The sequence below is a fragment of the Bufo bufo genome, chromosome 4 (assembly GCF_905171765.1).
Source record: "Bufo bufo chromosome 4, aBufBuf1.1, whole genome shotgun sequence".
Lineage (NCBI taxonomy): Eukaryota > Metazoa > Chordata > Amphibia > Anura > Bufonidae > Bufo > Bufo bufo.
Genome location: NC_053392.1, coordinates 627233485 through 627247280, shown reverse-complemented (window position 1 = coordinate 627247280; position 13796 = coordinate 627233485). Strand labels below are relative to the sequence as shown.

The 13796-nt window shown below is 44.5% G+C and overlaps 1 protein-coding gene across 1 annotated transcript in view; it reads left to right on the top strand.

Annotated features, from left to right (window-relative positions):
- Positions 1–13796, top strand: part of ZFAND3 (zinc finger AN1-type containing 3) — a 118478-nt gene that overhangs the window by 74814 nt on the left and 29868 nt on the right. Inside the window, exon 3 of the mRNA XM_040430776.1 lies at positions 7104–7283. Within this exon, the coding sequence (XP_040286710.1) occupies positions 7104–7283 (180 nt within the window). The remainder of the gene's footprint in view (positions 1–7103; positions 7284–13796) is intronic.

Sequence of the window (13796 nt, the reverse complement as noted above, 5' to 3'; positions counted from 1 at the left end):
AGTATTATAGTAGTTATATTCTTGTACATAGGAGGCAGTATTATAGTAGTTATATTCTTGTACATAGGAGCAGTATTATAGTAGTTATATTCTTGTACATAGGAGCAGTATTATAGTAGTTATATTCTTGTACATAGGAGCAGTATTATAGTAGTTATATTCTTGTACATAGAAGCAGTATTATAGTAGTTATATTCTTGTACATAGGAGCAGTATTATAGTAGGGTATATTCTTGTACATAGGAGCAGTATTATAGTAGTTATATTCTTGTACATAGGAGCAGTATTATAGTAGTTATATTCTTGTACATAGGAGGCAGTATTATAGTAGTTATATTCTTGTACATAGGAGGCAGTATTATAGTAGTTATATTCTTGTACATAGGAGCAGTATTATAGTAGTTATATTCTTGTACATAGGAGCAGTATTATAGTAGTTATATTCTTGTACATAGGAGCAGTATTATAGTAGTTATATTCTTGTACATAGGAGCAGTATTATAAGATTTGTACTCCTTATATAGCACCAATATATTCTTTACAGACATTATCATTTGCAGTCCCAATTGGAGCTCACAATCTACATTCCCCATCAGTCTGTCTTTGCAGTCTGGGAGGTAACGCCCGCAATCACGGGGAGAATATACAAACTTAGCAGATTTTGCCCTTGGTTGAATTTGAACAGTTTCATAACTCTGCACAATATGACAGGTATTCTGCTATTTTAGACTATTTTCCTCCACATATCACTGCTTGAAGACGTGGTAGAGCGCCTCCTGTCTGTAGAGTGTAAAGGTTTATAAAACGTATTTCTGTTTATTTGTTTGACCTGAAGAGAAGTGTGAAGCCCGAACACAAAGCAGCCCAGAGTTATAAGAATATTTCTATTCTGTCCCTCTAGTGGGCAAACTGGTTGTACAGATAATGTATTAGATGTCACCTGCAGTCCTATGTAACACCACATTGAATAATGTGATAACTCTCTGAGTACAGATAATGTAGTAGATGTCACCTGCAGTCCTATGTAACACCACAGATAACACAGTGATAACTATGAGTACAGATAATGTAGTAGATGTCACCTGCAGTCCTATGTAACACCACAGATAACACAGTGATAACGCTCTGAGTACAGATAATGTAGTAGATGTCACCTGCAGTCCTATGTAACACCCCATTGAATAATGTGATAGCTCTCTGACGGCGGTCTATAGACTACTACTCCCACAGTGCACCATGAGCAGCTCTGTATCTGTGCACAGCCCTGTAGCTGGCAGTATATTTGGGATTACAGCTCTGGATGTGATTCTGGAGCTTTCTTTGTGCCGTTTTCTTCTCAGGAAATAATAATTATAGCCTCCATTTCCGTGTAAGTTACAACCCGCCCGATACGAGACATCACAACAAGCGCGGCAGTCTGTGTGCGGGGACGGCTGGCGCGTTTGTCACATTCAGAAAGCTGTGGAGATTCCTGAAACTAAGACGTCGTTCACACATTGAGGCTTAATCTGCCACGCGGGTGATGAGGGGTTAGTGTCAGGCTGGGGTATCCTCCCCGGACACCTGTAGAATATCTGCCTGTCCGTATATTCCTAAACCTTCTTCATGTAGCAAGTTCTGGAACTCTCTCAGTCTCTTGGTGTCCCGCAGTGGAGGGTTTGTTACAGTGTATCTGTGCAGATCATCTTATGTTCTGATAGTTTGTTGATACATTGTTTCACCCTGCAGTTCCGACCGTTTTCCTTCCAGAGGCTACAATTGTATCAGCAGCTGTAATGCGGGAGCAGGTCAGGGAAGGGGATTTGTAGACGCTGCCATTGCCCCCCGCAGACCCTCAGCGTCCCTCCGCATCCCGGGAATAACCTACTGTATGTATTAGGTTTCTGGGCTGTGCTTGGGAGCCCCTGGAGGGCCCTCAAAGATGGAGGGAGACTCAGTGTTGCCGTGTTAACCCCTCCAGTGCTGGACTATAACAATATATATGTGCCCGTTAATTCATGATGGAAGAAGTTCTGCAGCAGTTTTGCTGTTTACGGCACACTGTGCGCCCTATGGTGAAGGCAAGCGTTAGCTGGTTGGGGGTCGTGGAGGTCACACATGAGATTTTGGCTAAGATGGGGGTGGCGTGCACCATGCAGATATAATCTACTGGAGGAGACCATTATCCTGCTTATAATTTACGCTCTCCCATTATAGCCTCCATGCACGTCATTGCGCCTGCTCCTGGTGTAAACCTCCAGAGCTGCATTCACAGTTCTGCAGGCTGTGGGGCTAGGATTCTAGCAGTCTATTCCAGGCTACAGTTTAGCGCCTGGTGTTAACCCTACAAGTCCCACAATGCAGCACACCGAAGCATGCCCTGTGTACACTGGAGCTGGGCAATCGATGCTTTCCCTCATTGCTGACAGTTTCCTTTAAATAAGGGGTGTGGCCTGACACATGCACCATTGTAACACGTATGTCATACCGGACCAGTTATTTTAACTTCGTGGGTTGCGATAATTACATATTTTGCTATTTTATATGTACGCCTCAGACGCCGCCGTTTTCTCATTTTGGGCGCCATTTATACCTGACAAGAGGCGCCGCTTTGAATATTTATGTAAAGCCGAAGACGCGGGCGCCCGCACAGCTCTGCTGTGTACCCCCCAGTCCGCCTAAGAAGAATTTATCAGCTCTGACCTTTTGGGTTCACAAATATAGGTCAGTTTCTCTTTCTGTGCCGCACGGCTGACATTTTGATTCATGAGCGTATGGAAATTTTCTTCTCGCGAATTTTTCTGCTCGTCCTCGCTCAGCGGCCGTCGGAGGATGACGAATGTTCCCTGACAGTTTGGGACCAGAAGTGTCTCCGCTGCTCCGATAGCTCAGGATTTTCACCAGCGGCAGCGGCGGGTCTATGAGATGGTGAGAGGCGACATCCCCTCACCACTTTCCGGCAGCTGGGTGACCACCATGTGTAGAGGTGGTCACAGGAAGCTCTGCCTGCTGTACAGTGCACTGCCTCGCCGTGATGCATTGGCCACTAGGTTAGGTGGCGGTAGGTTTCGCAGTTTCGCGGTGCGGCCACCATTTTCAGGTTCTTAAAGGTCCCTTTGTTGTGATTACTCCACATCCATAGACAAACGATTTTTGTGCGTCAGCTTTGCAATTAGCCCTATTTAGAGGGAAGGTCCGAGCAAGCAATGTATTCTAATGGAAATGTCCTGAAATGTTGTGTCTACTATTGCTGTGCAGAGCTGTGTCTCCATGGTAACAGACTACAAACAGACCTTGTGTAGTCTGATCCTACAGTCACGCTGCTTTGCACCCATTGGGTCAGTTAGCAAAGACTCTGCAGGTTTGGTTTGTTGTCTGGTACCAGAGAGACGCACAGACCCCGCGACAAACGGAGCCCGTAGTCAAGGAACTGGTAAGCGGGCACAATAGGAGACAGTAGGAGAGTAGGTAAGTGGTTGGTGCCACAGAAAGGAAACCACTGACGCATTCCTAAATGACTCCAATCAGAATGATATATTAAAGGGGCACTCCAGAAATACTGACCTCTGTGCATGGAGTCAGACTGTCATGGACCTCCCTTTCTGGAGCGTTCCTCTAAGGCAGGGTTCAGCAACCTTCGGCACTCCAGCTGCTGTGAAACTACAACTCCCAGCATGCAAACATGCCCGCCCGTTCTCACAATTCGCACAGCAGTGAATGGGGCATTCCGGGAGCCGTAGTTTCAGAATATCTGGAGGGCCGAAGGTCGCCGGTCCCTGCTCTAAGGCCTAGTAAGGGTCTTCTGTACCCCCCCCACACACACACACACACACACGTGCCTAAAATCCGTCCCATGCTTTTGAACTGCAAACCCAATTCTCATGAATAAAGTCGGAGCGGACATTTCTGTAACCAATCTGACCCTGAGGCCGGCTGCGTACGATGCAGATTACGCGAGTTTTTTTGCGCGGATCTCGCGCGCCGTAATTCAATACCAGCAGAGTGAATGAGATTTTCACACTTTGCTTTTTTTCTTAGGTGCTGAAATTGACCTTTTAAAATCTGCCGCATGTCAATAGTTTGTGGGTTTCCCCGTAGACATCAGTGGGGTTTTTATGCACACAGAAAATCTGCACCGCGAATAATGCGGATTTATGTGCGGGTTTTTTATTTTCTACACACAAATCTGCCTGGTGTGAATTGACCCTATGTGCCGCCGCCGCGTACCCCCTGGTTGACGCCTCGTCGCTGGATGCTCTTTCCTCCCTCTCCATGACAGAAGCGTCGCTTTCAGATCAATTAAAAGGAGTCAATTATTCTTTGTTGCGTTTGGCGGCGAGCTGCTAACGTCTCGCTTCTCGCCTTCCCCGCTAATTGCACGCACTTGTAGCTGAAACGTTTCTCAGTTCAGCAGCTCCACCGATAATGAATGCATCTCACTCCACGAGCCCCATCCTGGGGATGATGAGGCTGATAGTCTCCTGGTCCTCGACTGTCGGCCATGCTGACGGCTAACAGGGAATGGAGCCATGTATACCGCCACGTCATCTCCATGAGCAGGGAGGAGAGGCAGTAGGCAGAGGGGCTGATGGCTAACAGGGAATGGAGCCATGTATACCGCCACGTCATCTCCAGGAGCAGGGAGGAGAGGCAGTAGGCAGAGGGGCTGATGGCTAACAGGGAATGGAGCCATGTATACCGCCACGTCATCTCCATGAGCAGGGAGGAGAGGCAGTAGGCAGAGGGGCTGATGGCTAACAGGGAATGGAGCCATGTATACCGCCACGTCATCTCCATGAGCAGGGAGGAGAGGCAGTAGGCAGAGGGGCTGACGGCTAACAGGGAATGGAGCCATGTATACCGCCACGTCATCTCCAGGAGCAGGGAGGAGAGGCAGTAGGCAGAGGGGCTGATGGCTAACAGGGAATGGAGCCATGTATACCGCCACGTCATCTCCATGAGCAGGGAGGAGAGGCAGTAGGCAGAGGGGCTGACGGCTAACAGGGAATGGAGCCATGTATACCGCCACGTCATCTCCAGGAGCAGGGAGGAGAGGCAGTAGGCAGAGGGGCTGATGGCTAACAGGGAATGGAGCCATGTATACCGCCACGTCATCTCCATGAGCAGGGAGGAGAGGCAGTAGGCAGAGGGGCTGATAGCTAACAGGGAATGGAGCCATGTATACCGCCACGTCATCTCCAGGAGCAGGGAGGAGAGGCAGTAGGCAGAGGGGCTGATGGCTAACAGGGAATGAAGCCATGTATACCGCCACGTCATCTCCAGGAGCAGGGAGGAGAGGCAGTAGGCAGAGGGGCTGATGGCTAACAGGGAATGGAGCCATGTATACCGCCACGTCCTCTCCAGGAGCAGGGAGGAGAGGCAGTAGGCAGAGGGGCTGACGGCTAACAGGGAATGGAGCCACGTATACCGCCACGTCCTCTCCAGGAGCAGGGAGGAGAGGCAGTAGGCAGAGGGGCTGACGGCTAACAGGGAATGGAGCCATGTATACCGCCACGTCATCTCCAGGAGCAGGGAGGAGAGGCAGTAGGCAGAGGGGCTGATGGCTAACAGGGAATGGAGCCATGTATACCGCCACGTCATCTCCAGGAGCAGGGAGGAGAGGCAGTAGGCAGAGGGGCTGATGGCTAACAGGGAATGGAGCCATGTATACCGCCACGTCCTCTCCAGGAGCAGGGAGGAGAGGCAGTAGGCAGAGGGGCTGATGGCTAACAGGGAATGGAGCCATGTAGACCGCCACGTCATCTCCAGGAGCAGGGAGGAGAGGCAGTAGGCAGAGGGGCTGATGGCTAACAGGGAATGGAGCCATGTATACCGCCACGTCCTCTCCAGGAGCAGGGAGGAGAGGCAGTAGGCAGAGGGGCTGATGGCTAACAGGGAATGGAGCCATGTATACCGCCACGTCATCTCCAGGAGCAGGGAGGAGAGGCAGTAGGCAGAGGGGCTGACGGCTAACAGGGAATGGAGCCATGTATACCGCCACGTCATCTCCAGGAGCAGGGAGGAGAGGCAGTAGGCAGAGGGGCTGACGGCTAACAGGGAATGGAGCCATGTATACCGCCACGTCATCTCCAGGAGCAGGGAGGAGAGGCAGTAGGCAGAGGGGCTGATGGCTAACAGGGAATGGAGCCATGTATACCGCCACGTCATCTCCATGAGCAGGGAGGAGAGGCAGTAGGCAGAGGGGCTGACGGCTAACAGGGAATGGAGCCATGTATACCGCCACGTCATCTCCAGGAGCAGGGAGGAGAGGCAGTAGGCAGAGGGGCTGATGGCTAACAGGGAATGGAGCCATGTATACCGCCACGTCATCTCCAGGAGCAGGGAGGAGAGGCAGTAGGCAGAGGGGCTGATGGCTAACAGGGAATGGAGCCATGTATACCGCCACGTCATCTCCATGAGCAGGGAGGAGAGGCAGTAGGCAGAGGGGCTGACGGCTAACAGGGAATGGAGCCATGTATACCGCCACGTCATCTCCAGGAGCAGGGAGGAGAGGCAGTAGGCAGAGGGGCTGACGGCTAACAGGGAATGGAGCCATGTATACCGCCACGTCATCTCCAGGAGCAGGGAGGAGAGGCAGTAGGCAGAGGGGCTGACGGCTAACAGGGAATGGAGCCATGTATACCGCCACGTCATCTCCAGGAGCAGGGAGGAGAGGCAGTAGGCAGAGGGGCTGATGGCTAACAGGGAATGGAGCCACGTATACCGCCACGTCCTCTCCAGGAGCAGGGAGGAGAGGCAGTAGGCAGAGGGGCTGATGGCTAACAGGGAATGGAGCCATGTATACCGCCACGTCATCTCCAGGAGCAGGGAGGAGAGGCAGGGGGCAGAGGGGCTGATGGCTAACAGGGAATGGAGCCATGTATACCGCCACGTCATCTCCATGAGCAGGGAGGAGAGGCAGTAGGCAGAGGGGCTGATGGCTAACAGGGAATGGAGCCATGTATACCGCCACGTCCTCTGCATGAGCAGGGGGTGGAAACAATAGGCAGGTGCTAGAAGGGGGCGGTGCCGTGTGAATGCCACGCCCACACACCGTGTGACTGGACATGATGATGGTTTCCCTGTAACAAGTCTTAATTTGTTTTTCCTGTTTTTATCTAAAGATTTCCAGAAGAAACAGCCGGACGAAGACTCCGCCCCCAGCACAAGCAGCAGCCAATCAGATCTGTTCCCTAGCGAGATAAACAGCGACAACGGAAATACCTCTATACCCTCGCAGAGCAGTAGTCCCAGCCAGCCGCTCTCCACGGACCTGAATGTAGCTTCTCCCAGCGAAGAGGAATGTAAGTCCCTGCTACACACCACGCCCTGTGCTCTGCTCACATCCAGAGCTGCAGGCACTGTAATGCCTGGAGTGCACCAGTGCAGAGACTCGCGGAGTCGTCGCTGTCCATGCCCAGTGATGGATCAGAGGCGGCACAATTAGTCACAGGGTAATTATGTAACAGGCGGGTGATGGGTTGCACATACAGTTCATCCTGCAGGCGATCCACAGCCGCCACTACACCGTTCTCCTCTACCCAATTCTGTGGGTACGACGATCGGGTCTACAGGCAGCACACGCAGTATATACGCATGGCTACACGCCACGACCTCACATAACCCAAGGAATCTGTGCAACAGTGCCAGTCCTGTACAATGGTCAATGTAGCGGTGCCAGTCCTGTACAATGGTCAATGTAGCAGTGCCAGTCCTGTACAATGGTCAATGTAGCAGTGCCAGTCCTGTACAATGGTCAATGTAGCAGTGCCAGTCCTGTACAATGGTCCATGTAGCGGTGCCAGTCCTGTACAATGGTCAATGTAGCAGTGCCAGTCCTGTACAATGGTCAATGTAGCGGTGCCAGTCCTGTACAATGGTCAATGTAGCGGTGCCAGTCCTGTACAATGGTCAATGTAGCGGTGCCAGTCCTGTACAATGGTCAATGTAGCGGTGCCAGTCCTGTACAATGGTCAATGTAGCGGTGCCAGTCCTGTACAATGGTCCATGTAGCAGTGCCAGTCCTGTACAATGGTCAATGTAGCAGTGCCAGTCATGTACAATGGTCAATGTAGCGGTGCCAGTCCTGTACAATGGTCAATGTAGCAGTGCCAGTCATGTACAATGGTCAATGTAGTGGTGCCAGTCCTGTACAATGGTCAATGTAGCAGTGCCAGTCATGTACAATGGTCAATGTAGTGGTGCCAGTCATGTACAATGGTCAATGTAGTGGTGCCAGTCATGTACAATGGTCAATGTAGTGGTTCCAGTCATGTACAATGGTCAATGTAGCAGTGCCAATCCTGTACAATGGTCAATGTAGCAGTGCCAGCTCCATATGTGTCAGTGTAACCATAGAAGTGCCCACACTGTAGTGTCTGCCTCATAGACATGCCCCCACGGCAGCGCCAACCTCGTGGTAAGCAGCAGCTTACCCGTACCCTTGTAGGTGTGGCAATCCTGTTGAAGTCCGGGGGCAGCAGTGATGGCCCTGACAATCCCTGACAACAACCACATGCTTTCTAATGCATGAATAGAATGCCATGGTAACAGTAAGGACTGACATGCAAACCAGTTAGTAAGAAAGAAAGACTGGTAGGATATAAGTAAGCAGGTGTTAAGTCATTCATATGTATAAAACATCAGGTGACAACCAGTTAATTGGCCTCAGCCTAACACTCAGTGGGTGTCAGCCCTACCAGCGCGGATCACCAGAAACAACCATATGAAGACTTAGACTTTAACAGGCTTGAATGTAAAGAAGTGAAGATGTTTCCATCGTCTCACCGCCATATTAATGTGCGGACCCTCGCAGCGCTGGGGATGTGGGAGATCAGAGAGGATCAGCCATTCCCCGGAGGACGAATCCTGGAAGGATTCAGGCGGAAACATCCCCTAAGCAGCAGAGACTAAGGATCCGTCAGACGCCGGCGGTCGCACCTTTTTGCAGTTTGCAGTACTGCAGCCGAGAGACACATTTAATGTGAAAAAGGTAAATCATTAGCGCTCCGGAGATGATGATGTTGATAATAGCAGAAATCTGACAACCTGTTTGAGAAGGGGTAATGCATCAGTAATTAGCCCCCGGCGCCCGTAGCCTGAAATTAATGAGCTACTGTTATGTAAATGTCATGTTAATTAAGAGAAGCTTGATAGACCAATAAATCTGCCGGAAAAGCTGCCGCTATCTGATGAGCGCCCTCGCCGAGTACAGCGCACTCCGAGAGCTTCAGGACGGACGGTCCTTCCCAGCCGGACGAATGATGAATCCATTTTTCTTAAGTGATCTCATTAGTGGAGGAATCAGATGCCTGGAGACGCCAAGAGGCTGATATGTGTCGCCTCAAGTCACAGGTCCTGTGAGGACAGCGACGACCGGACCGTCCATTACTGATACACTGGAACGAGAGGAACGAGACAGAACAGGGTGTGAGCATCCGCATGTTACTTGCAAGCAGTTAGCTGAAATAATCCCTTTATGATCCTTTATTTTAAGTGCTTCATGACATTGGGTATTTTTATACCATAGGATGGCTCATATACAAACTAACCTACATGGGCAATGTGTACTATTTATCCTTCTTACCATCAGTAATACCCTCACCGATCCTGCATCATCCAAGATAAGCAACGGTGCAAATACCTCAATAGTAAACCACTATAATACCATCCCCTATGTACAAGAATATAACTACTATAATACTGCCTCCTATGTACAAGAATATATCTACTATAATACTGCTCCTATGTACAAGAATATAACTACTATAATACTGCTTCTATGTACAAGAATATAACTACTATAATACTGCTCCTATGTACAAGAATATAACTACTATAATACTGCTCCTATGTACAAGAATATAACTACTATAATACTGCCTCCTATGTACAAGAATATAACTACTATAATACTGCTCCTATGTACAAGAATATAACTACTATAATACTGCTCCTATATACAAGAATATAACTTCTATAATACTGCCTCCTATGTACAAGAATATAACTACTATAATACTGCTCCTATGTACAGGAATATAACTACTATAATACTGCCTCCTATGTACAAGAATATAACTACTATAATACTGCTCCTATGTACAAGAATATAACTACTATAATACTCCCTCCTATGTACAAGAATATAACTTCTATAATACTGCCACCTATGTACATGAATATAACTACTATAATACTGCCTCCTATGTACAAGAATATAACTACTATAATACCATCCCCTATGTACAAGAATATAACTACTATAATACTGCCTCCTATGTACAAGAATATATCTACTATAATACTGCTCCTATGTACAAGAATATAACTACTATAATACTGCTTCTATGTACAAGAATATAACTACTATAATACTGCTCTTATGTACAAGAATATAACTACTATAATACTGCTCCTATGTACAGGAATATAACTACTATAATACTGCCTCCTATGTACAAGAATATATCTACTATAATACTGCCTTCTATGTACAAGAATATAACTACTATAATACTGCTCCTATGTACAAGAATATAACTACTATAATACTGCTCCTATGTACAAGAATATAACTACTATAATACTGCTCCTATGTACAAGAATATAACTACTATAATACTGCTCCTATGTACAAGAATATAACTACTATAATACTGCTCCTATGTACAAGAATATAACTACTATAATACTGCCTCCTATGTACAAGAATATAACTACTATAATACTCCCTCCTATGTACAAGAATATAACTACTATAATACTGCCTCCTATGTACAAGAATATAACTACTATAATACTGCTCCTATGTACAAGAATATAACTACTATAATACTGCCTCCTATGTACAAGAATATAACTACTATAATACTCCCTCCTATGTACAAGAATATAACTACTATAATACTGCCTCCTATGTACAAGAATATAACTACTATAATACTGCCTCCTATGTACAAGAATATAACTACTATAATACTGCTCCCTATGTACAAGAATATAACTACTATAATACTGCCTCCAATGTACTAGAATATAACTACTATAATACTGCTCCTATGTACAAGAATATAACTACTATAATACTGCTCCTATGTACAAGAATATAACTACTATAATACTGCTCCTATGTACAAGAATATATCTACCATAATACTGCCTCCTATATACAAGAATATATCTACTATAATACTGCCTCCTATGTACAAGAATATAACTGCTACAATACTGCTCCTATGTACAATAATATAACTACTATAATACTGCTCCTATGTACAAGAATATAACTACTATAATACTACCTCCTATGTACAAGAATATAACTACTATAATACTGCTGTCCTATGTACAAGAATATAACTACTATAATACTGCCTCCTATGTACAAGAATATAACTACTATAATACTGCTCCTATGTACAAGAATATAACTACTATAATACTGCCTCCTATGTACAATAATATAACTACTATAATACTGCTCCTATGTACAAGAATATAACTACTATAATACTGCCTCCTATGTACAAGAATATAACTACTATAATACTGCTCCTATGTACAAGAATATAACTACTATAATACTGCTCCTATGTACAGGAATATAACTACTATAATACTGCTCATATGTACAAGAATATAACTACTATAATACTGCCTCCTATGTACAAGAATATAACTACTATAATACTGCTCCCTATGTACAAGAATATAACTACTATAATACTGCCTCCTATGTACAAGAATATAACTACTATAATACTGCCTCCTATGTACTAGAATATAACTACTATAATACTGCTCCTATGTACAAGAATATAACTACTATAATACTGCCTCCAATGTACTAGAATATAACTACTATAATACTGCTCCTATGTACAAGAATATAACTACTATAATACTGCTCCTATGTACAAGAATATAACTACCATAATACTGCTCCTATGTACAAGAATATAACTACCATAATACTGCTCCTATGTACAATATGTTAACTACTATAATACTGCTCCTATGTACAAGAATATAACTACTATAATACTGCTCCTATGTACAGGAATATAACTACTATAATACTGCTCCTATGTACAAGAATATAGCTACTATAATACTGCTCCTATGTACATGAATATAACTACTATAATACTGCCTCCTATGTACAAGAATATAACTACTATAATACTGCTCCTATGTACAAGAATATAACTACTATAATACTGCTCCTATGTACAAGAATATAACTACTATAATACTGCCTCCTATGTACAAGAATATAACTACTATAATACTGCCTCCTATGTACAAGAGTATAACTACTATAATACTGCTCCTATGTACAAGAATATAACTACTATAATACTGCTCCTATGTACAAGAATATAACTACTATAATACTGCCTCCTATGTACAAGAATATAACTACTATAATACTGCTCCTATGTACAAGAATATAACTACTATAATACTACTCCTATGTACAAGAATATAACGACTATAATACTGCCTCCTATGTACAAGAATATAACTACTATAATACTGCTTCCTATGTACAAGAATATAACTACTATAATACTGCTCCTATGTACAAGAATATAACTACTATAATACTGCCTCCTATGTACAGGAATATAACTACTATAATACTGCTCCTATGTACAAGAATATAACTACTATAATACTGCCTCCTATGTACAAGAATATAACTACTATAATACTGCTCCTATGTACAAGAATATAACTACTATAATACTGCTCCTATGTACAAGAATATAACTACTATAATACTGCCTCCTATGTACAAGAATATAACTACTATAATACTGCCTCCTATGTACAAGAGTATAACTACTATAATACTGCTCCTATGTACAAGAATATAACTACTATAATACTGCTCCTATGTGCAAGAATATAACTACTATAATACTGCTCCTATATACAAGAATATAACTACTATAATACTGCTCCTATGTACAAGAATATAACTACTATAATACTGCTCCTATGTACAAGAATATAACTACTATAATACTGCTCCTATGTACAAGAATATAACTACTATAATACTGCTCCTATGTACAAGAATATAACTACTATAATACTGCTCCTATGTACAAGAATATAACTACTATAATACTGCTCCTATGTACAAGAATATAACTACTATAATACTGCCTCCTATGTACAAGAGTATAACTACTATAATACTGCTCCTATGTACAAGAATATAACTACTATAATACTGCTCCTATGTGCAAGAATATAACTACTATAATACTGCTCCTATATACAAGAATATAACTACTATAATACTGCTCCTATGTACAAGAATATAACTACTACAATACTGCCTCCTATGTACAAGAATATAACTACTATAATACTGCCTCCTATGTACAGGAATATAACTAGTATAATACTGCCTCCTATGTACAAGAATATAACTACTATAATACTGCTCCTATGTACAAGAATATAACTACTATAATACTGCTCCTATGTACAGGAATATAACTACTATAATACTGCTCCTATGTACAAGAATATAACTACTATAATGCTGCCTCATATGTACAAGAATATAACTGTTATAATACTGCTCCTGTGTACAAGAATATAACTGTTATAGTGCTGCTCATAGTCAGGGACATGGATCTGATCAGATGTGATAATTAGTGATGGATGAACATTGGCCGGGACGGTTCGCGAACCGCAAGTTCGTGGCGGGCCCCATTCACTTTAATAGCAGGTGAACCTGACAAACCTTCAGCTCATATTTGCAGCCACCAAATACTTAGTCCCACAACATGGAC